The sequence below is a fragment of the Bemisia tabaci genome, chromosome 4 (genome assembly GCF_918797505.1).
Source record: "Bemisia tabaci chromosome 4, PGI_BMITA_v3".
NCBI classification, from domain to species: Eukaryota; Metazoa; Arthropoda; class Insecta; order Hemiptera; family Aleyrodidae; genus Bemisia; species Bemisia tabaci.
In genome coordinates this window covers 275,909-300,459 of record NC_092796.1, presented here as the reverse complement: position 1 = coordinate 300,459, position 24,551 = coordinate 275,909, and the positions used below count along the sequence as shown (strand labels likewise).

General features: G+C 37.6%; 1 protein-coding gene across 1 annotated transcript in view; it reads right to left on the bottom strand.

Annotated features, from left to right (window-relative positions):
• Positions 1-24,551, bottom strand: part of LOC109031279 (uncharacterized) — a 137,259-nt gene that overhangs the window by 44,588 nt on the left and 68,120 nt on the right. The window contains exons 3-4 of the mRNA XM_019042723.2: positions 18,020-18,137; positions 8,211-8,335 (exon numbers count right to left, since the gene is read on the bottom strand). Coding sequence (XP_018898268.2) covers positions 8,211-8,335; positions 18,020-18,137 — 243 coding nt within the window. The remainder of the gene's footprint in view (positions 1-8,210; positions 8,336-18,019; positions 18,138-24,551) is intronic.

The window sequence follows — 24,551 nt, the reverse complement described above, 5'->3', positions numbered from 1 at the left end:
ATAAATGCTGGCAAAAAAATTAGAACTAACCTAGCAATGATTTAATAAAAAAAAGAAAGAAAAAAAATGAAAAAAAGAAATTGAAATAAAACATCAGCTGATAGCAAATGAAGGTTACCAAGGAACCCAAGGAATGGAATTTTCATAAAAACAGATTAGTGGAAAACAGCGTAAGTAGGGCACTTACGTTAATTACCGTTTATAAGTAAACGGTAAGTGCGATTTAACCGAAAATCTATACAGTTCTTTATGAGACCAAAATGGACGAAATTACAAAATTTGAGTAGGCTAACGTAAATCTAACGATAGTTATCGTGAACGAAAGAATTGACGACATAGGTCGGGTAACTATTATAGGTGGGATGGGGTGGGATGGGATGGGATGGGATGGGATGGGATAGGTGGGATGGGATTATAGGTGGGATATTTAAGACAAAGAATCGATTGCACATGGTCTCGAGGTTTCTTAGAGCTTCCCAAACCGCAAAACTTTTTTTTTTTAAATCATTTATAACGATTCGCCGGCATGCCTTAGTCGCGGGTTATGCAAACCAGCAGACTCATCATGGAGCTTTTTAGACCAGAAAATCAGACTCATCATGGAGCTTTTTAGACCAGAAAATTAGACTCCTCAAGTCATCTTTCGTGGAAGTAGATAGGTTTCAATGCATCTACTTTTTCATACTTGGCAAACAGAGTAAGATGGCAATTTGGACGGATTTGACCTAGGGGGCATGTTTAGCTGCGTTTCACATTCGCGAATTATCTTTCATGTTTTATTTTTTAACGGAGCACTGAAATGCTCAACTCCCTTGATCTCTCTATTAATTTACCTTAGATTACGAAGAAAAGAATCAACAAATTTTGAAATTTCAGAGTTGCTTGGTTTTAGGTTTAAAAAATAAAACATTAGAGAAAACAAGGCACCTGATAGAGTTTGGCTGATTATTCCAGTTAAATGTCTATTTTATATGCCAGAGTATAGTTTACAAACCCACCTGCAACTTCTGCAATTTTTCACCCCTCACAGTCAAACACGTGATTATGGACTGTTCTCGCTCTGCCCAAGGACCTCCGCTCACAGATTTACTCTCCAACAGTCAACAGGGATACAAACTTACTACCCTGCAATGAGCCGGACGTCACAACCAAATGTTTGAAATTTTTTGCTTCTATTAGGTAGATTAGAATCTAAAATTTTGTACACACTCACCCCTCATATTTTTTGTAAAGACACTAATAGACCGAGATGCTAAATATCTCTAATTAAATAAATCAACCAAATTATTTCTTTATTTTTTTCCTTAAATGAACGAAACGTTTCGAAAGATTCAGGAGAGAAATGAGGCTTCATAAATCACACATTTTGAGATGAAGTGAATCAAAACTTGACAACTCTGTAAAGTCCTTCAGGTGTCCAGGAGAGCGATACAGAGGCATTAGGAGGTTGGAACCGGCAACTAGAAAATACGTCAGTAGGAATTAAGCCTTGAGGATCCTCCCTGTCGGGTTCTCCGTTTAAGTAATTCCTCGTGACTTTTCCTTCGCTGCCCGCCAGTTTACGAATGATGCCCTCTTCTCAGTTATTATGGAAAAGCTCTACAGAAGGATTTTTTAGAGCAGATTTGTTTGGCTTAGTCATCGTCTACCATGGAATCAACGTTAAAATCGGATTATGATCTTCAAAATATTTTATTATGTGCGTCTCATTTAAAAAGTGCCTCATTAAATCTTTCAGAAGGGCAAGTCTTGTCAAGTTGGATTGAAAAATCGGAATGATAGTTTCAACATCGTCTTGTGTCCCAACAAAATACCCTCCTAGCGGTTAAGTTTTCTTTGATGCTACGACATGGAAAAAAATGAAATTTAACTGATTTAACAATAAGTCAGTTAAGTCATTTTTTTATTGTGTCATTCGAAAGTTTAGTAAGTGACCGAAGCTTACAGTTTTTTTCCTATTTTTTTTTTGATGACTGCAAACGGGAGAAAGGTTTATTTGAAAGTGCCAAAAATTAGGGTGGCCTAAAACGGCGTTTGAACCGCGCGCTCGTAGGTTTCGAAAGTACACGTCACGATCAATATGGCGGCGGAATGCGTAGTGGAAGAATACACGGCGGCGTGCGTTGGCGGTGTGATTTTGTTGGTCAATTGGAGGTTATGTAGGTTACTTTGTTTGAGATTCATATCCATTGTTCTTAATTCTCTAAGCTTTTCAATCAGGATGCGATACAGATGTATGTAGGATATGAAACTTTCACACGGAACTTACTTAACCTCAAACGAGAAATCGTGATGTCAACAACGGCAGCGTGGCGGTAGTAAGCAGGTCGGCTTCGGCGCCGCCATCTTCCCGTTCTGACGCGTAGATTCGATGAGTCACGGCGGTCGGACCGTTCATGTTTTCGAGGACCCCTAAAAATGAAGCGTTATATCTCCGCGAAGACAATTTTTCGTGAAATTTTAACGTGCGCATTGTTCGTCTCGTATCGGAAACTGTAAGATTCGAATATTTGCAGGCAAATCCCTCCCGAGCTCAACTGACTCATTTTTTAGTTAAAAAAACTGTCGGGCATGCTTTAACGTAGATTTTACAATTTGATACATTTTCTGTAGATATATTTCGCGGTTGCTCCTAGAGCGTTCAAGGGTTATTGATTTTCTGAAAAAGTTCCCCCAGAATTTCCAAGAAGTATGTCCCACAAAAAATCAACCACTCTTCCTATGCTCATAGCAATGGTGTCAACGATTAATCATCATGGCTAATGCCATGGTTTGACGATTCAAAGGGGGGGGGGGGTGATTTTATCGTGCGCATTCGTTTTAATGTAAAAAAATTTAAATTTTCCAAGAAGAATTACAAACTCATGCGACGCATAACGCACAGTGAAACGTTTCCAGGAGGAGATTGGCATGGAATTTCTAACTGAATCTACAAATCTTTGATGTTTATTTCGTCACAATAGGAATTTTAATGGGTACTCTATTCAGGCAACTTAACGAAAACGGTAGAGAAGAGATTTCATTTTTAAACTTCAATATTTGAAAATTGGTGAGATATATCAATGAAGAAATAAGCTTTCAAAGTTTCAACATCATTCCCGATATCTCCTATTGTCGCTTCACTGTGCGATGTGCGTGTCAGATGCATCGTTTTTTAGATTTCTCGAAATCGGAAAAGTCCGCTAACTACGCTTCGGGATATTTTAGGAATATTCGTTATTTTATGATTTTAAAAAGTTGATAGGCTTTTAAAGTTCGAACGTCATGTTGTGTGCATCAGTGTCAGCCTATCATGCAAGGCTTTTATTAGATTCAAGGCATGTCTAAAGTTACCCCAAACTAATTTTGCGACTAATTTTTACCCTGCTGAATTGATGGCTCTTCTAACGTGACCCATACGTCTGATTTGCCTCACATTTTTCATTTGAATCAATAATTTCGAAAAAAGGCCATTCCCAAAATGTTGGCAACGAGGATCTTTTCCTGACTGATGAGCAATTCCATGAATGACGACGATAATGACGAAAGAAAATAATGCCACAAATAACCAAGTCTACATTTTTGCCATTTAAGCAAATGCTAATTTTTTAACATTTATTATCTCATTTGAGAATCGATTTCCAGACTTCCAACGGTAGAATTGATTTTCCTCCTGGAATTTTGGATAGAAAACGTGGTGCGCAGCGTTTTAATTCATACCTTGTAAAAAGGCTTATTTTAAAGTCAGGAATTATAATTCTTTCTGTTCGTGGATTCGAAAGTAAAACATTTCTTCAATCTGAAACAAGATTCATGTCAAATTAATTTCGCAAAGAAGTTAATGTTACACGGAAAAATATGAAAGTGCTGATTTATCAGAATTTTGCGTTGAAAAAGTGTCCGACACGTTTCAAATGTAAATTTTACAATAAAGGAAAGCTAATTTGGACCGTATTCAGCAGAAAAGAACCAAGCCACATCAGCTATTGTCAAATTTAACTGGGCAATTTAATTTTTTACAAAAGAACGTTTGTACGGATTCCTTTGAAAACTTTAAGCAATTCGCTTCGTATTACGCAGAAAATGAACAGAAATATGCACAAAAATTTGCTCAACTGTTTTCATGTAACAAATTAATTTGCCCAATTAATTTTGGAGATAGCTGATGTGGCTTAGTTCCTTTCTGCTTAATGCAGTCCATTTAACCACGAGGGTGGTTAAATTAGCTTTCCACTATTGTAAAATCTACATTGGAATATGTTGGATGTATTTTTTAACGATTTAATTGCTCAATCTCATCAATTCATCTTTCTCCGCGATTGTTGAAAAAAAAAAAAAAAAAAAAAAAAAAAAAACTTCCAGTTTTTTGCAAGAGTCCATCTTGTCCAGGAGTTGATTTCTAAACTTCCCTTCGCGGCGTGGCATTTATTTGCCTCGTAACATTTTGAGAAAACACGACGCGTGGTGCGTTAATTTTATTTGAAGCTCGTCTAGTGGCCCATTATCGACTCATTTTGTCGCGAATAATCCAATTATCCTCAAGGATGCTTCATTTCCGCGATGTCGTGAGAGCTCGGGCGGAAACGCGACGGTATCCGTGCAGCGACCAACATGCTCGCCCCGCCGCTTCGAGTAGGAACCGCTGGGGAGTAATTTGGGATCAGGTCTCTGAAAATCGCGGTAGTTCCAAGGAGTATTCTATAAATTTCCCGAGGGAACATGCTCCTTGACCCAGCCAGCTTCTCCCCCCCCCCCCCCCCACCCCACGTCGCACCGGGCCAGCTCGCGGCCACGACTTGTAGATCGCTTCGCGCAAATAGTTTACGTACAATATCCGAAGGAGTCAACCACCACGAGCCCCCTTCCCCCGCCGCCCCGGCCGCGGCGTGGGTCATTTGCCGGAGCTGTAATTCGTGGATGCTTTGCTTCCGTTCCGTCCTTTTCCTTGATTTCCACTGGCATGCCAAGTAAGCATGACAGCTAGTTGCGCCATGTATAATTAAAATTATTGCATAGGTACTTTTTCTCTGTTTAAAAACTCATAAATTTGCTAAAATTGTATGAATTGTTTATATTTAACGACAGTTACATGTGGAATATATCTCAGTAGCCTAGGTCAAAAATCAGTCACACAGTAAAAGTCACCAAAGTCGCACAATAAATTATTTTGCTCTTTGTTTTTCTTAGACTGAGTCCACAATTATTTTGAATGTATTCAGTATGAAACTTTTCTATTACCTTATGAAAAAGTTTTTAAAAAATTCAGTATCACTCTTGAGAAAAATATTTGGGCTGTGTTTGGGCATGAGTGGTATTATTTCAAAAATACATTCAAAAGGTATATTAAATAGGATGATAATAATATGCCAAAGGTGCTCACTTTAATTTTTAACTAGCTGATGCATTTCATTGTCATATTCATAATCTTATATAGTATCCGATCATAGGCTGCAATATGCATATTAAATTTGATTATCTAAAGAGTTTATGTCCATTTGGGCGGATTGTGAGAACACATGGAGGAGATAACCAAATCACACACGAATTGTCAATTTATTTCGAGGGTTTAAGATGTTGACTCAACATTAAAAGAGAATGTCTCAGTTGATTCATTGCACGTCAGGAACCACTTAAAATCACATTATACTGAAATTTCAAATTCAAAACTCCCATCCTCCTTGTGTCACATAGATTTGCAACTTCCTGGAAAATTACGTCCTGCTGTTCTACGCTCATTTTTTACTTAAAAATCGACAAACTTGTGAACAATTACTCAATCAAAAAGCGTTGAAACATTATGTACGTTGCTTTACAAAAATTGCCCCTCAATACATTTATATGCCGAAAACATTTCGAAATGGATTTCTACAGTTCAAAATCCTCGTTTGAACTTCATTTCCTCTCCTTTGGTAAACAATGTTGATTCCAAATTGATTTTTCTTTCTTTTTGCAATTTCTACATATTGAATATTCTGTTCGAAAAACTGGGACACTTTCTTATGTATCAAAACCATATATAAATATACGAATATTATTCGTGAGCTTTGTACTCGTTTTTTTTTTGTAGTTTGCTTCGGTAAAAGTTAATAAAGGTTTTCACTTTTTCCCAGAATTATATGTTCCATGTTTTTGCATCGTCATTTTGCGTTTCGGTCGAATAAGTTTAACAGAATTGAAAAAAAAAAATCGAGTTATCATCTCTCAATTGCTGTAAATTTCACCTCATTTCACGTAAAAATAAAACAGAAAAGTCTCCTGGATACATTATTAAGAGGTCGTTTACCGGCAGATTTCTTAAACGTGCCTGTGCTACCAAGGTTTCCTTCGGGTTCTCAATCTACATGTTAAATCCCTACCCTTTCAAATTTTTAAGGAACTTGATTTTTTCCAGTTGATAGAGCATCAGTTAATCTACTCCCGGGCAAGTTTTTCCAGAGAGAATTTCCACAAAGGAGTCGAGTGGCGGGCGGGCAGAATGGTGGTCGCGGATTCGCTGAATCGATCCATCGTAGATTTTGACAGATATTTCAGTTACCGTTCCACCACTGGATTAAACGCCTCCCGGTGCGATGATGAATGACCCCGAGCTGGCATGACGCTCCGTGGGGAAAATTTAAAACACCACCTTCTTCCCACATCACAATTAACGGTTCCACAAAGGCTTCTGGGTCGATGAGTCGATTCTTTTATCATTTTCGATTCACCTTGATATTTATCTCAGTCCCTATCTCAGAAACAATATATTTTGCGATCAATGTTATTCGGCATGAAATAGAAAAAGGCAGAATCAACTAAAAGATGGAATCCCTCCACTCTTTTATTAATGATTTATAGATGCTTTAAAAAAGTGGGTCATTCACACCTAGAGCAGAGATCAAGAGAAGTGCAAAAAATTACGTATTATTTGCAAAAAGCAATCGTGCATGACGTGACAGCGGAAAGATTTCTTCGTCGTGCACGGATTTATGACGTGCCTCAAATCGTGAATGTAAAGTTTTCGAAGAACTCGATGATTGAAATCCGCAGTAGAATGGGTCTCCAAGTTTTAAAATTTCCGCTGATATTTGATTTTTTCAGAAGAAATACAAACTAATATCTAGGTTTTATTATGCTATCGTTTAAGTATGAAAGTACCTAAATATATACAAATAAACAGAGACAATTTAATGCCCTCACTGCTGATTATTTTCCTTCTTAATGGAAGAATATGTGCGGAAGTTATGAAATATGGTAAATGAAATGCGTGGCTTTGAAACAAAGTCATCGAATTTTGAGCTACGCGGTGTGGCTTTCGGGTGACGTCATGTACTAACAGCGAGTACACTCCACGAGATCGTGTTCTGTCGTTATCGCTGCGTAGTTAACTGAGTATTGTCGTCTTAAAAAAAATGAGTTCCAGAGAGGGAATATCGCGATATTTAACCTCTCCTTACCATGAACGGATGACGGATTGACGGGCGTCAGGCTGATTGCTCTTAGTTCATGCGTCAAAAGCAAAGGGCACGGTCCATCTCTTGATGAACATAATTTTTCCACGAATTTTCGCAAATGGAGTGATACGCTGCGCCAGATTTAATGGTTGGATTTGCAAATTTGTGTTGGCAACTTTTTCTCTGAGCGAATTTTCGTGGAATCTCACTCAAATTTTGAGCGTGGAATTCCAACCAACACTACGCCTTCCACATTGACTTTGCAATTTGCGCAAGTTTACTGTGGTGATGAACCCCCCTCCCCCCGGGCCACCGACTCTCCTTGCTGTGCTCGGCAACGATTCTTTCATCGGACATAAATGCCGAATATACGGGGTGTCACAGAGCGTCCGTGCTAAGATTTTATCTCAGTTAGGTATTTCAGATCGGATGAAGTTGAGAACTTGGTTGTTGCTGAGTTGGAGGGGGAGGGGGTAATCTCTTAAAAGTTAGAGCTCCTGTAAAATGTTGGACATTACTCAATCAAAATTGGAAGCACAAGAAATGTTATTCATAATTGATTCTAGAAAATTAGGCCGCTCTCATGTGAAATACAGGCCCCTGAAGATGAGAGTCCCTTCTTTTAGGTGACCAAATTGAAGTGGAGGTTCGAAATAAAAATGGTTGTCAGGGTAATTGCCTCCTGAGAATCCGAATTTGACAGTCTTCAAGCATTCCGAGGCTTCCCTGATGAGGTCTTAACTATTGCTGAATTTAATAGTTATACGAACACCCTGTACAAATAACTGAATAATTCCATACCTGCTAATGTGTACAGAGCGCAGGCCACCAAGGTTTTTTTGTCACTGTTGCAATGTCCAATGACGGCATAAAATGTAGCTAGAATCATCAGCGCCAGGCTCAATCCTTCGAATGGCGTGGACAGCCTGGAAAATTAATAGAAACCTAGAAAAATCTATAAAAAATAAACACGTTTTGAGAAAATGTACCGAGAAATTCTTTGCTCAGCGTATTCTTGTCGAAAATTGAAAAACATATCGGACAAAAAGTAAAAAAAGTTCAATGAAAGGGAATAACTAAAACTGCCTCTGGACTCACGGAAGCCCTTTTTTCTTTGTCGCTTATAAGCGCATATCGACGGTGAAACTACCAAACCACGTATCTCGTTTGTTGCGGTGTTTAAAAATCTCCCCTCTCGTTTTATTTTTGTGAAGGAGAACAAACCAGTATCATTCTCACAGAGTTCTTTTCGCACACTGGAGACAAATCACGGAGATTTTTGAGAATTGACGATGAGTAGTTTTCCATTTAAAAAATAAAGCGTGATAGGAAGATCGCAATGTCGTAAACAGAGATACGTGGTCCGGTAGTTTCACCGCCGATGTAACCTTTTCTACTCAAGAATACTCTTGACCCCTAGAGTTGACGTTGTAAGGGTTACATACTTTTTCAAAGGCTTTACATTTTCTCCACACTGAAAAAAATATTTCTGTTCACAGGGCACCCGAACTTCCTTTGTAACAGTTACAGAAGTTTCCGTTGCAAGGACAGAGTACTCTGTGCCCGCGACCGAAATTCTGTTCTCACTACAGAATAATTCTGAAAGTATTAAGTCGATTAAAAGGAAAGTTCTGTCATCAGTAGGTACCGTTTTTTTCTGTTCATAGCCTTTAATTCTTTCGAAAGCGTTATGTCGTTACACCAAGGATGACTCGAGTCCATTCGTGCATTTGTATGCCTTTCAAACCATACGACACATGCATTAAAAAATTCGTATCGCAGTTTATCTCTGGTGATATAGATTCGATGTGATTTTTATAAAAGGTAGAATCAAACATGATCTGAAGTCTCCGGAGTTTTCTCTACACAAAAAAATAGTGCGCGGGTGGCAACAACGAATGGCACTTGTCAGGAGAAGGCTTTAAGTAGGAGCTTGAAATTCAATATGTTGGTCGACACGTTCGCCGTTGAGCGAACAAATGTTTGTTTCTACGCTCCCTCCGACATATTGACAGGCTGAGACAGTGATAAATCCCGCGAAATATAAGCGGGAATCATCTATGAAACGAGAGGAAAAAGTGAACACCATCGGTAGAAGCTGTGCGCCCCTACCCGACGTCACTCAATGAATTGTTCCAATTCGACGATGCAGATTTCTTGATGAAAAAAGTTGGATGAAGACTGTATATGTACTAGCCGTTCTGGGCGCGCTTCGCGCGCCCGTCACGCCTAGCCGGGGGCTACGCCCCCTGGACCCCCGGTCACTCGCTACGCGAGTGACATTCGGCTCGCTTCGCGAGCCGATTTTGTAGTAGTTGCAAATTTTTAATCCCTATATTTTGAAGATTTCATAGAAAACATTATGAAATTCTCACTCCACAATTAACTTGTAGAATAATAATGGCAGCTGGCAAGAAATAGACTATATCTTAAAATGGACGGTTCCCACTTAGTAAAAACAGCCAACACCACGAAAAGGTGAGGAGCCACTGTTAGCCACTTTTTTTTTTTTTTTTACTTTTCTGAAAAAAATTACTAAAATTTTAGTTGCGTCCCCTAAAAGGAAACACGGAGAAAAAAATTTTGTGCATGGAACCCGAAGCTGAGATCATATGGATCTCTGAAGTTTTCGGATCACGCATCCGAAAAGTTAAGGTCCATCTGCCGAAGTTCGGGTCAGACAATTGAAGTAGTTCGGTATATACCGAAGGTTTCAGGTCACACATCTGAAGTACTCGGTGCATACCGAAGTGTTTCAGATTTCTGACCCGAATTTCGGCAGCTGGATCTCAAGTTTTAAGAGATTCATATGATCTCAACGTCGGGTCCCATGCACGAAGTTTTTTTCTCCGTGTGAGTATTAATATAAATTTCAACACAGTCAAACACAGTAGAGAACCAAGGAAATCACAGTAGAACAGAGAAAAAATACCGTCGAATAAATAAAGAAAACTATTATCGAAGAAATTCTAATTATTTGGAAAGTAATTTCCTGGCGTAATCAATGCGTAGCTGCGTAGGAGCATGAGCGAGATTTATCATCAATAATGACCGCTGGCCGGTAGGTCCCTGGGCGGGCGAGCGACAATACGTAAAAGCGGTGGCATGGTTCGATTGACAGAGGAGTGGGGAACGGTCAGACGTAGGGGAAAGGTTCAGGCTGAACCGTTCAACACAGCGCAGCGTCAGTCACCGGGTGGGGAAGAGAGTCCGGGAGGGGACACTTCCCCTCGAGTGAAATAGAAAAAGGCAGAATCCTTCGAAGTTTATATTAATGATGATGATGACCTTCTTAGCTCGTGTAATAAAATGCACTATGGTAATGGGTATATACCTCGCCGCAAAGCAGAATATCAATGGTGAAACCACACATCGCGTCGTCTCCTTCCGGCCAAAATATCACAAGCGCCATGCGACGTTTCAAAATTTCCACCGCCATTTTATTTTTTTACGGTAAAATTGTGGTTGAATCTGTTTGAAAATTTCACTGAATTTTATCGGCAGCACAAAGAAAATTTAGTGAAATTTTCGGACAGCTCCGTTGAAAAAAATCTCTGTTAAAAAATTAAATGGCAGCGGAAATTTTTAAACATCGCATGGCACTTGTGATACTTTGGCCCGAAGGTGAGGTTATCTTAATTGCGGCTATTTGTATAAAAATGCGTTTTGATGACGTTTATTTATTCCTGAAAATGGGGATTCTGAGTTGTAAAAAATGGTGTGCTTTAATCTGCAGTAAAAACTATTTGTACAAATACCACATGAAAGGATGTAAAAAGTTTCTTCATTGAATTAATTTCCCCATTTGTATCGAGCTATGCCACCTTGCGTGACACTCCGAATCGGCGGAAAAGGGAGATGAAGATTGGGGTTGGTGGATAGCGACAGTTCCTGGGTGACTCTGTTTCATTTTCACCATCGGAGCTACAATCAGTCGTTCAAAAGTTATGATGAAAATTTGATTATTATCATTTTTTTAAACGCCCTCTTATGAAGTAAAACAGTTACAAGGACTACGCACGATGTTTCGCGCTATTTTAACGAGCCGCCGGGTTTTTTCACCATCTTTCCCCTCTGCGTACAACGGAAATGAAGGTTCTTTGAACGGATTTAAATGCAACGGCGCACAGTGGATCGACACAACAGAAGAAGTCGGGCATGGATTTGTTTACTTAAACTGCAAATTTTAATGTGAATTTTGTCAAATTTTCTATTTCAAAGGATGCTTGATGGAGAAAATATTAGGATAAAACTATTGGAACCACTTTCAAAACCTCACAGATTTGATTTAGCGGAGTTATACGTCCTTAAAGCTTCTACATTTTGTCCGACTTCTCCTATTGACTGAATCCTCTGTGCGGCGCTGCAAGGACGACGGAAAGCATTCATTACATACATAACTATCATAGCCTGCTCCCTCACCTCTCTGCAGCCCCTGCCGCTGCCCGCCCTCGAAACTTTCCTCCAGTTGCGGAGGAGTTCGTTGCAGTGGTAAAATACCCGCTTTAAAAGTAAACAGAATGCATTTGCGGAGCTTAAATCGCTGTCATCAACAGACGCACCGGAACGCTTCATTATTCCGCCGTTTGCGCTGCCAGTGAATATTTCTCCAGTGCGTTTTGCATAAAAATAAGGGGCCGCTATGATCTCGCTGCAGGCCCGTCTCTTCTCTTTTTTCATCATTTAAAACGGAAACCTTACGATTTCGAAAAGAATTCTGCTTTGCTATGCCCTCGAAAAAATTGAACAATTTTTTTATAAAATGGGCGTGTTACAAGCATGAAATACAGACAACTGAGTGATTTTTTCATGGACAAAATCTCACTAAAAACGGATTTATAGCGCATCAGAAATGTTCCAAACCATATTCGTCAATGTTCAGTTTGGGTGCATTGTAAGAAAAAAACCCAAGAAGTTTCGTTTCAAGAAACTTAAAAATTAATTGCCGCTCAACGCTCTGAAAACTGAAAAATCCTCACACTGGCTGAAATACATACATACATTACATACATACATACACCCTTACATACATACATACATACATATATGACAGAAAATGAATGACATATATATTCGTGATCTACGACTCGAGATTGGCGCTCTTTACATGGTCCCAGGTCTAGGTCCCACCATAAGGGAGAACGCAAAAAAGAGGTCAACATTCTGTGTTATAATATTGGAAGTGAAACACAAAGTAATCAAACGTGCGGTAAATATTTGTTGGTTGTTTCTGTTTTGGTCACATTGACGAAAGCTTGGTTGCATGGACCAAATCTTTAGGTTGCACGGACCAAATCTTTGGGTTGAAAATATGCGGCCTGGTGAAAAAATCAGGCGCGAGTGCTAGGTTCGAACACGAAGCGCTAGGGTAATAATCCAACGTGCTGGCCACTCGCAAGTTGCAATTTCTGAATGAGAGAGAAACAAGAGTTCATTAGCTCAAGAGGACACTCTCTTTACCTATCTCTAAAAATGTCTTCGCGTTAAAACCATAAAAAAAACTCATTACCTAAATTGCGATTATATCTGGAGGAGCCTTGACGCCCGATTTCGAAATTGTGGTTTTTAGTATCTAGTGGTGCTACTTTTGGTGATCCAGCTCAATTTTTTTCTTTACGACCAACTTCGTTTCAACCCCCACTCAGGAGCACCTCGTCCGCAGTCGAAAAAATCTCCGAAGAGAGAGCGTCCGCTGCGCATTGCGTGTTGGACGCTTAAAAACTTTTCAAATCGATTGAAATCATACGTGAAGAACACATTTTGCTAGATTTATGGTTATTTCAGGCTTGGTTTTTCTACGTTTTCTCACTGGGCGAACCTGATTGAATGCGACTGAGCAAAACTGCTTGCGGTCGCGATAAATTTAGAAAAGCCCGACCCAGGCTACGTAAATCCTTGACTAAAGAATGGAATTCACACATGCAATTTTTGATGTGCATCTACTCTAAATTTTTTATCTCTTGAAAACTCACGAAGCTTGCTTGATACAAGTTGAGTCATTTTATCTGTCCCATCTCTATGTTTTTTTTTTATCTGCAATATTTTCAGAGTAACTACGCCTAACCTAAGTTTTTCAGGGAGGTACATTGCTAGAACTGTCTCCCAAAACATGTTTCTTTTATACAGCTCGAGCCTATTTTCCTGACAGCTCAATTGCATCATGTAGGTCCATTCGCATGAACATGCTGGAGTTGTCTTCAAATATTCCAGGTTAATATCGACGGGGGAGCTTGAAAAATGCGAAATACGTTTATCGTGTTTCAAAATCGCTGATCCCAAATATATCGATTGAATTTTTCACAGAATATATTTTACATGAAAGACACGAGTCAGGGATTAAGTTTTCAAGGAATGCCGTCGAGTATTTTCTTCCAGGTATAGGTCGAATCAGGAAAATAAGACTATTTCGAAGTCTTTAAAGCGGAAGAAGTCGAGATCTGTACATTAAAGCACAAGTTCGAAGTGAAGAGAACCAAGAAAATCTGTCCAACGATACCCAACGTAGCTCAGTTTTCTCTAATATTTTATATATTTCAACCGAAACCCAAGCGCTCTTACTTGAAATTTTTTAAGTGCACTTTTAGCGGCTCTGGTGCTTGCACTAGAGCTGCTATTCCGGACGGTCCCAGCTGGGGAGTATCATTGGACCATGTTACATTGGAGAGACCGCGCGTTGGTTGATGGGAATCGGCGCCATTTTCTGCTGTTTAGGGGGGACTGATTTTATTTTAATTGATATCTTTTTCCTGTGAGCGAATGCTATGTTGTGTAGTGTATTCTTGGAATCATGGTGATACTGTCAATAATTCAAACGGGTCTGTGCTTTAATCTCGCACTGGAAAAAATGTACTTTACGTTTAAAATTTGAAAATTCAAATCTATAAGTTTTCGCGCTTTTTTCGAAGAATGCCGTGGTTGGAGCTTCCTAGTCACACTACTCGACATCAGCTGATAGCAAACAAAGGTTACCAAGGAAACCGTAAACGCGTAACAACTACCGTCGCCAGAGCCGCTTTCCGACGCGAATGCGTTGGAGCTTCCTGCTTGTTTACAATCCAGCCCTAGTAGCAGAGTTATATAAAAAATTTGTTTTTAAAAGTATAAACCGTAAATAACCACAAGCTAAAGAATATTCATTGTTTATGTAATGGATGTAAAGTTTTTTAGTTAAAAGTTTACATTATCAATACGCTTTTTATGTAACCCTTAGTATAAAAGTTATATAACCAAATTCAAACAGTGTATAAAATGAATTTTCATTATTCTTCCTGGCTGGTAGCGCACTCTAGTTATTTTTTTTTTTTTTTTTTTTTTTTTTTTTTTTTTTATATTTATTTACATAGACTCCTTGTGCAGGAATTATACATATTATGTTACAATGTTGACTTAAACTAGGCTTAAGACTAAGTTATTATAATAAGTGTGAAATGATGTATATTTATAACGGGACGTTATAAATATGTTCTATGATTATATACATAATTAAAAAATGATATAAATATAATTGTTTTATTATTCTAGTTTCCCTACCCTAGATAAATAAAGTAAGACCCTTTGAAAGACACTATGTACAAGGTGGTATTGATGTACATGATAGAAATATAGAATTAGTATTGGGTGTCTTTTGTTGTCGCTATGTCTTCATTGCTTGTTATTAAAGATTGTATGTACGATGTACATGTTGGCAAGGGGTTTATTCTCTAGTTATGAAGTGTGCAAGTTTTCATATGCGATAATACCAGGTGGTGGATCATCGTAGAGTTGTGACCTACCTTAAATCCGCGGCGTCCTAGTCGGGATTAGAACCCACACCTCGGGATGGAGTTGCAATCCGAAGTCCAGTGCTTTACCACCAGACCAGCCAGGCTTGATATGGATGGGCCCCTAAATTCAATCTCTTAACTATCGCAGGCCTCTGAGTCCGTAATATGTTTGTTTATTGACGGATTCTTATGATATTTTACGAGACTTTATTATTTATTATTTATTATTTATTTATCTATTGTTTTTTATTTAATGATGTAATTTTTTCATTTTCATTTTTTTTAACTCTCTGTCATTTTTTTAGCTCTCTCTTTTTTTTTAACTATCATGTTTTTTAACTATCATTTTTTCTAACTCTCTCTATTTTTTTTTAACTCTCATTTTTTTAACTCTCTCTCTCTCTATTTTTTCTAACTTTATAATTGCGTCTTTTTCCAGTTTTAATTATTTGGGCCTTTTTCTAGTTTGAATTTATGTCGATGTATTTATGTTATTTATTTATTATTATTTTCATTTCCTTTTTTCTTTTAAATTTTTATAATATTAATTTAAATTTTTTAAAATATTATTTAATAATATGTTTAAAATATTAACAAAAATAATTATGATATACTTTAAAAATATTATAAAATATTATTTTAAAAATTTTAATTTTTTATATTTTTAATATATTTTTAAAATGTTTTAAAAATATTCATTGATTGTATTTCAAAAGTATTTTTGAAAATATTTTAAAAATACATGAAAAACATTTTAAAAATATATTAAATTTCAATATTTTTAAAATATTTTTAAAATATTGCTGTCTAACCTAGGGTTATGAGCCAGACACGCTACCAACTGAGGTAACAGGGCTCCTCGGATTGTGTGCCGAAATATCCCCTTTTAACTCGTCTCGGAGCCACTAATACCTCTAATAATACCTATCCCACGCAGTCTGAGAGTCGAGGGTGTTCATTGAAATGAGATCATCATCATCATTCATGAAAATGAGATAGGTTTACGTGAAAGTCATTCAGGTCATTTATATAACAGTTATATTAAGCAAATTAAGCAAAAGGATACTATGCGTATAAAGAAAATTTATAAAAACCCTTCCTCAATTATATGAATTTTATATAAACGTTATCTTCTGAAAATATGAATAATTATTTTCATGGGCATTTTATATAAAACTTATATACACGATACATATTAATTCCTTATACGTTTGTTAGGAAGGGGAAAGTGAATCATGCTACTAGGGAGAGGGAGTGCACGAAATTGTTTGAGGTGGCATATAAGTTGAACTAATATTGCAATTGAAAAAAAAAAAAAAAAAAAAAAAAAAAAAAACGGGAAAATCTTTCAACTTGAAAATCAGTTGGGTGAACTGAGGCGCAGCGCTGGGATGGCATTCGTCGATTCTGGTGTTTTGGAATTTCTAGTGACGTTCCGCACCCATTTTCAGGGAGACACACTCCCATACTTGGTAGAATTTTTTACGAAATACATTCGTTGCAATTTTACAATCTTTGAAAATGAAATTCCGGAAAAAAGTATTAATTGGTACCCTATATAAAATTCAATTTAGCAGCGGAGATTCTGCAACGCCACAACAACCTTGAAGTGTCTTTTAGGACCCAGCTAAAAAGCACCTCAACTCTGGTTGAATTCGTCGTCCAAGTAGTGCAAGGTTCGAGGGTAAACACCCTGCACGGATCTTACCAAAATGAATTTGGTCTTCTTTCTCTAGCGTTCATCGTTTGATTAAAGTAGAGGGGACTACTTGAGACCAACAGTGCTTAATATAATAATGGATCACGTAACACCGAAAAAGCCAAGAGTATTCCTCGCCCTCGAAAGACGTATGAACCTTCAGGTATTGCCAAATTTTCTTTGCTACAACACGCATTTCCTAATAAACTTATGCATATTTTTTCTTCCGATTTTTCAGTGAATTCTGTTTGTAGCTTCATCTAAAGTTCCTAAAAATTTCAAGGAAAAATTTCCATTACTTTCCTAAAAAATGAACATTTCATCAAAGGAAATTTTGCAACTCTTGAATGTTCATACGGCAATCTATTTTAGCACGGCATTACGGCAAAATCGGGCGCAACTTTGTCGTGTTACGGTTCTTCAGGCGTGAGGGAGAGCGTATCTTAATTTTGACGTGGAACCCAGAGGACACGCAGTTTTCCCAACGTCAAGGCTTATCTCAAGATGAAATTACGCTATTACGTGTACAACGATGTTTTCGGTTGAAACCATGATTACATACAGACCGAATGAAAGGGACGAAGGTATTTTCTCAACATCCCGTTGCGTTACCGTGGCTTTCCTATAATCAGCTTGAGCAGAAGGTGACGAGTCTCATACTTGGAATTCTACACTATCGTATCATCTTTTGTATTTTTCGAGTAGACACTTTCAAGTCAAACCAGGGGCCTAACTCCGCGCCCTCGAGGAATCCGAAATCTTCACCAAAATAGAACAAGATTATATTAGATCTGAGAGACTTGGATCTTAGATCTGATGGGTAAATGCATAAAATTGTACCTCAATTGATTCGTTTTGAAATCTCATCATCAATATCGATCAACCATATCAACTCTCATTATACGAAAATATTCATTTGAGTTAATATGTTAATGATCAGTCCTTGCGTTCTTCCGTATTCGTCAGGGACAGGTATAACACTTTTTGATTACTCATAAGTGTTCCTATACTCATGAGTTAGGCTGGCAGTAACAAGCAAGCATAAACATAACAACCTTATACACGTAATTTTGATGAAAATGAAATAAAAAGAAAATCTGATTTGGTGGAGAGGAAACAATGAAAATAAACGCAACAGTAAAATTTACCTCATTCGAGTCACTACAGCGGGAGTGAAATCCAGGTGAGTCCAGATTCCCAAATCTGAGTGCCGGATTTCCTCCCAGTTTGAATATTTGATCAGCGTGCACGCTGGAGACGGTAAATCTGAAATCAAGAAAATCAATATTTAATTTAGAAAACTTGCATGATACTCCTCACCGCAGAACTTTATTCTCGTTTATAAACCGTCTATGATTTCGCGAGCCATTTTTAAAAAAAAATACACGGATGTAAATTTCTTCGTCGGGCATCTAGACATATTTCCTGTGAACGGTCAATTACATGTATTAATTTAAAAAGGACTAGGGTAGGTGGGGGTAAAAGTACGCATTTTTTCGTTTTTTGTCATGGGAACGGAGTTCCCCATGATATTAGAATCGTTCCGTTGCTTTCGCTATGGGATTCCCTATACCTCTGCGACCTTGAGCGTTTCGCCCAGTCTCCGATTTTTGGTTGATTTTCCGATGTATCAAAAACCGTTGTATTTTTTAGCCAATCATGTCTCTACGTCAAGTTGTGTTGATTGCTAAAATTCGCTTTCAGCGAGTTTTTTTCCACCTTAAGATGTCGTGTCTGACTGGTAAATCTGCGCAGATCCACGAAGTTCCGTTTTTAGGCAAATTCTTTTTTTTGGGAGGTTCTGATTGGTTATTTTTCGCCATCAGTTTTCTGTTCGTTGGTGCAAAAGATCGCCTACCTCGGTGCTCTTGAGAAGCCGCCATTATCCCACCTCAAATTTGAAAAATAGAAGTAAAGAAATAATAACCATCGTACAAGGTGGAAAATTGTTCTGGAGGACTCGTTACGGACAAAGAAGTCAAAATCAGAGCTCGATTGATTGATTTAATTCATGGATAAACTAATATCGCCTCAGCTTACTGCCGCGATGACATGTGCATGTTGAGATGAACCCTGGGAGACATGAAAACAGTGCGAAGCATGGCTCCTACAGCAATGCGCTTGGTTCATTTCTCTCAGCAACAAAGCGTCGCAAGGTCTCTTGTGATAAGCCCCGCCCATTGCCCGAGTCTTTTGTATGCTATTTTTACTCCGGGGTACACTGAATCGTGATAGCCTAGTTGACTAAACTGCCTCATATTTTTGAGTAGGTGCGGGCAATGGGCGATCGGGAGTTCGATACCCGTCGATGGGTGTTACTTTTTAATGGTTGTATTGAATGTTTTAGACTAATCATCAAAAAATAATTAATACTAGATGATAAATGTACGAACATTTTCTCGTGAATTAATATGTTAAACAAAAATACTGGAATATACCTCCTTCATATAATCAGCCACATTTTCCCCAAATTAATGACGTTATTTTCTTTTTTCAATAAAGTTAATTTGCATTCAACGTTCGTAAGTTAAGCAAAAAGTACCTATTGATACAAATAGAAAGACATGAAAATAGTATGTCTAACATTTCAGTTGTTTTTTTAATTTATTTTTTGTTTTTTTGTTTTTTCAATAAAACAAATTGACTGGGACTAGAATCATTATATCTCTGAAGACAAAAGCTAAGTTTTTTGATACAGAAATACTAATATATTCATCCTTTATATAATCAGGGAGATGTTGACCCAAATTTTGATGTATATTTTCTCTGTTCGCCCAAATTAATGATGGTATTTTCTTTTTTCAATAAAATTAATTTACATTCCACGTTCTTAAAGTAATATTTTCTCCAAAATTCAGCAAAAAATAACAATTTATACCTACGCAAAAAGTAAATAAATAAATAAATAAATAAAGCAATGACATGAAAGTAGTATAGGTAGTGGGTGAGTTCAAATAAGCGTCTAATCTGGTGTCCCCAGCTGTTTTAATCGTCATAATCTAAGAAACATGGGCAGATCAAATGTTTTTCTCATTTTCCACACTATTGTTGACTATTACATGCTGTTTCCCACTTTATTTGGACTGAAATAAAAATTTAGGAGAACTTTGAATGTGCAAATTGCCTACATTTGTCCCAAATTTGCGTGTCCCCCGTGCCTGGTTCTTGACTTTAAATCGATGTTGCAGCATAACTAGAGTGATTATTTAAAAAAACTTTATCGGAGATGATAGGTAATGCTTTTGAATTTGAGAAAAAAAATATGTCAATTTATTTTTTGCTCCATCAATAAATTTTTCACGCGCTAGAATCATTGTCCCGAGCAACAGTCAGCAACAGTCAGGAGAGACATGGCAACGATGTAATAAGCTCTAAATGATTGCCGTAACGTTGAGGTTTTTCCAAAAACGACTTTTTTTGTTTTGATAGAATAGTTCACACGTCGTAGATGGCAAAAATTCTGAGATTCGCAAATTTTTGTGCAAGATTAACGCCATTAATGATGCCAAACAGAATGCTATACACGATAACTAACAGGGCGTCAAGCATACACACACACACTAATATCAGCTCGTAAAATACTTTCAAAGTGTGCGTAAGGGAAAATTTTCTCTTATTCCGATCCTCTAGGACGTGCTACTAAATATTCCGTGAAAAAAAACACCAAAATTGTCTTTATTGTTAGAGATACGCTTAAAAAACAGCTTATTCCATCCTGTCCCATATGTTTCCATCCTGTCCCATGTCCCAGTTCAGTGGGACAGAGTGGAAAACTGTTACAACTGAGACTTGCTTATTTAAGCCCTGTAGGCGCTCTTTCCTACCGATTTAAGTGAAACTCAGTTACCGGGGGTATTTTTCAATGGGGAACTCGAATTTTTAGTCGAATTTTGAAAATTCGAAAATCCAAGATGGCGGAAATTGCCTAAAATGCTATCGCAGCGCCTAATCAACTGAGGCTTCTTTGTTTAAGCCCTGTAGGCGCTCTTTCCGACCGATTTAAGTGAAATTTGGTACGCGGGGGTATTTTTCAATGGGAAACTTGAATTTTTAGTCGAATTTTTGGAATTCGAAAATCCAAGATGGCGGACATGACCTAAAATGCTATCTCAGCGCCTAATCAATCGATTTACGCGAAACTTGGTACCCGGGGGTATTTTTGAATAGGAAACTCGAATTCTTAGTCGAATTTTCAAAATTCGAAAATCCAAGATGGCGGACGTTGCCTAAAATGCTATCTCAGTAACTAATTAATTGATTTTAATGAAACTGGACCGGAAAACCTTGGCATTAGGAAAAGAAAGGAGATTTTAATAGGGGTGCAATACATGGTTTCTTATGTGTCTTAGGCTACGTAATCGAAAAATTCCTAGGTTTTTTCCATCGTGCACAGATTCTCCCGGAAGATTGACTCTGCTGGAAAAGCTAGATTTTTAAGGAAAATTCCGATTTCTCCGGAAAAATTCCGAACTTTCCCGGGATAAGTCGCACTGATACAGGTAAATGGAGGTGATCTTCGGAATCAGCGCCAAAAATCTACTCCGAAACCGTTGGCAAATCTTCGGAAAATCAAAAAAAAAAAAAAACGTTGACCAGTGTAATTGATATGTTAATGCAATTCCTCAAACTTTTCCTGGCTTTACCTCCACTTCAGCGGGTACACGCCCACTTGAAGTTTTAAAATTCGATGTTTTTGATCAATTTTGTATTGCAATATTCCAAGAAATAAAAGCTTCTTCTCGTGTTAAAGAAAAACAGTAGGATAAACAGACGGAACTGTCTAAAAGATAAGCAGAATAAGCTCCAGATATCTTTCATGACGGATGAATTTTTTTGGTTCTGTAAGATATGAAAGGGTTACATGTTTTCAATTATACTTTAATTTAGTGCTCGACGATGCTTTTATGACAATTGCGTTCAATTTTCAATTAAAAGTATTATATGTCACCTCTGAGATGAAAATTTGGGAAGTCAGGCAAAATTAGAGCAAATTTTGGGAGGTGATACACGTGACGGTGGAAATTCGGGTTTAAGCATAACTATTAAGCTCAACGAGCTATATTTCCTAAGTCTACACCTAATGAGAGTCAAAATAAAGGTTGGTTTGCCCAAAAATTCACAAAAAAATTTTGGGAGGAAATTGAACCTGGAATTTGACCCTTATTTGAATTCACCCTAGTATACACATCTAACATTTCAGTTACATCTATTTGAATGAAAAAAATGGCAACTTAGGAAGCACATAGGTCACTTATGATGCGTATTCGGGCATATGCGTAGAGTAGAAATATCATACTTTACGCCGAAAAAACGAAACTGAAAGTTAAATATGCGTTAACTTCCGAAAACCATACATAATCCAACGAAAATAAATAATTGGTGAATAACAGCTTTCTTGTATGCAAAGAAAAAAAATTAAAAATGTTAAAAAAGAGATGTCGACACAAAATTACATAGCCCCTTCAATTCTGAAGATACTACAAACGAACTGTACCTTAACATTTTCATATCCCAGAAGCAAAAGTTCCCATGACGAATATTGCTATCGCTAGCGATTGCAAAAACCAACTTGTTCCGTATTTCCGTGACCGAATCGACTTTTAAGGCGGGAAAAGTGGCCAGGCATCTACTACAAGCCCTCGCGCACAAATTTCCTGCGTTGTCCGAATTTAGAAATAAAATCCATGGTCGTGACGAATTTTTTAAAAAAATTTGAAAATGCGTAGGTACTTTTGCCCCATTTCATGGGGTAAAAGTACGCAGGTGAAATTTTTTTTCAAAAAACGTCTCCCGGGCTCAAAATCGCTGATAAATAACGGAAAACGACTGAAACTGGTCGCAAAGGGTTCTAATAGTGCCTAACCACTTTTACTATGAAAAAAAAAAATAATTCAGTCTCCAAAAGCTCCCAAAAAATTTTCGAAGTAAATTTTTTTAAAACAGGAAAATAAAAAAGTTTAATTGCCCAAACTAAACAAAGGAACATAAAAATTTATTATGATACTTATTAAGTTGCCTACATCTTCTATTTTAAAGTTCCTATACCCCCCCTCCCCCACTACGCCCCACTTTTGGGCGCGTACTTTTGCCCCATTCTGGCTGCGTACTCTTGCCCCATTTGTAAACATTGGACAACATAACCTAAAACTTCGAGCCCAAGGCCCGAGGTGTGAAAACAACCACGGATTATTAAAGCCAACACTATAACACTTTGATATGGTGCTTGTCCGATTTTTTCCATCAACTATTCTACTCACAACAGACAATTCAATTTTAAAAAAAATCGATCTTTTTTTCATGAAAAGTGAACTTTCCTCATAATTCCGTGGAAACACGTCCGATCTGCACAAAACTTCGTCAACAAGTGAAACTCAACGTTGCCAACAACGAACACCCGGTGTCATCACAAATTCAAACAAAGCGAGCGAAAAAAGTGCGGTGCGTACTTTTGCCCCGTGCGTACTCTTACCCCCACCTACCCTACAGTCCATTCCATTCTTACAACGCAACCCACCTCAAGAGGACAGCTATGCACCCTTGCTTAAGGTGCTCAGATGCTCCTTCCATCCGAAGAGCATGTGTTTTTCTTTTATAATTATCTGATATACATAGTGAGAGATACAGCCAAATGAATACTCTTCATACGTGAAATCGCTCGAAAAACACATCGGGCACATCATATGTCTGAATTCCACTCCTAAGCGTGCGATTTGCGTAATTTGTTACGTTTTTTTTTTTTCAAAATGCCGCGTTTGCGGGCAGTTTTTCTTAGGTTTGTCCACAGAGATACTTGAGAAAACCTAACATGAATTAACAAACAATCCCGTGAACTGTTAAAAATATTCTCCACGAAGAATTTTAATACATTCAGGACTTTTTTTTGCAAAACAAAAAAATAAGAAGAAAATAAAAGCTTGAAAACGATTGAAATCACACACTCGAAAAAGTTTGCGAAATTGTTTGTTTATTCAAATCAGATTTTCTCATTCCTCTCTCTGTGCAAACTTTGTCGCCGGCGAATGGACCAAGCTGCCTGCGGACGCGGGAAATGTGAAATAGCGTGTTACAAAGCAGGTAAGCAGGCTTGGATTTTGAACAAAGAGCCTCCCAAAAAAAGGGCCTTTTTTGGCCCCTTTCGTGAAACTCGGGGATTTCATTCAAATGTGGCCTAAACGAAACCTTATGATGACCCAAGACTCCAGTAAAAATTTTAGCTTGAGTATACGTCTGGTTTCGGAGATACAACGTTGCAAAGTTTGCATATTTAAGCTTTACAAATCTTCATATTTTCAAATATTATCTTCCTAAAACTAACATGAGAGTGAACTTTACAATACTGAAACAAAGCGTAAATGAAGCATAATGATAAAGCAAGTCTCCAGTAAAAGTTTCAGCTTATGTATGACCCCTGTTTAGGTAGTGAAACGTTGCAAAGTTTACCTTTCTGAGCTTTAAAAATACTCATATTTTTGAGTTTCTTATTTAAAAACCAATTTTAGTGAATGTCCAATTGTATTTTGTGGCACGAAATTAACCCCTAGTGATACTCGTGGATGCATAGTGCATTGATGTAAGGCTACAATAATTTCCAGTAGCACAGCGTTGCAAAGTTTACATCTTATACCTCTGAACATGTCTTTTCTATTGCTTTTTTATTAAAAAAAAAAAACTTCGATCAAA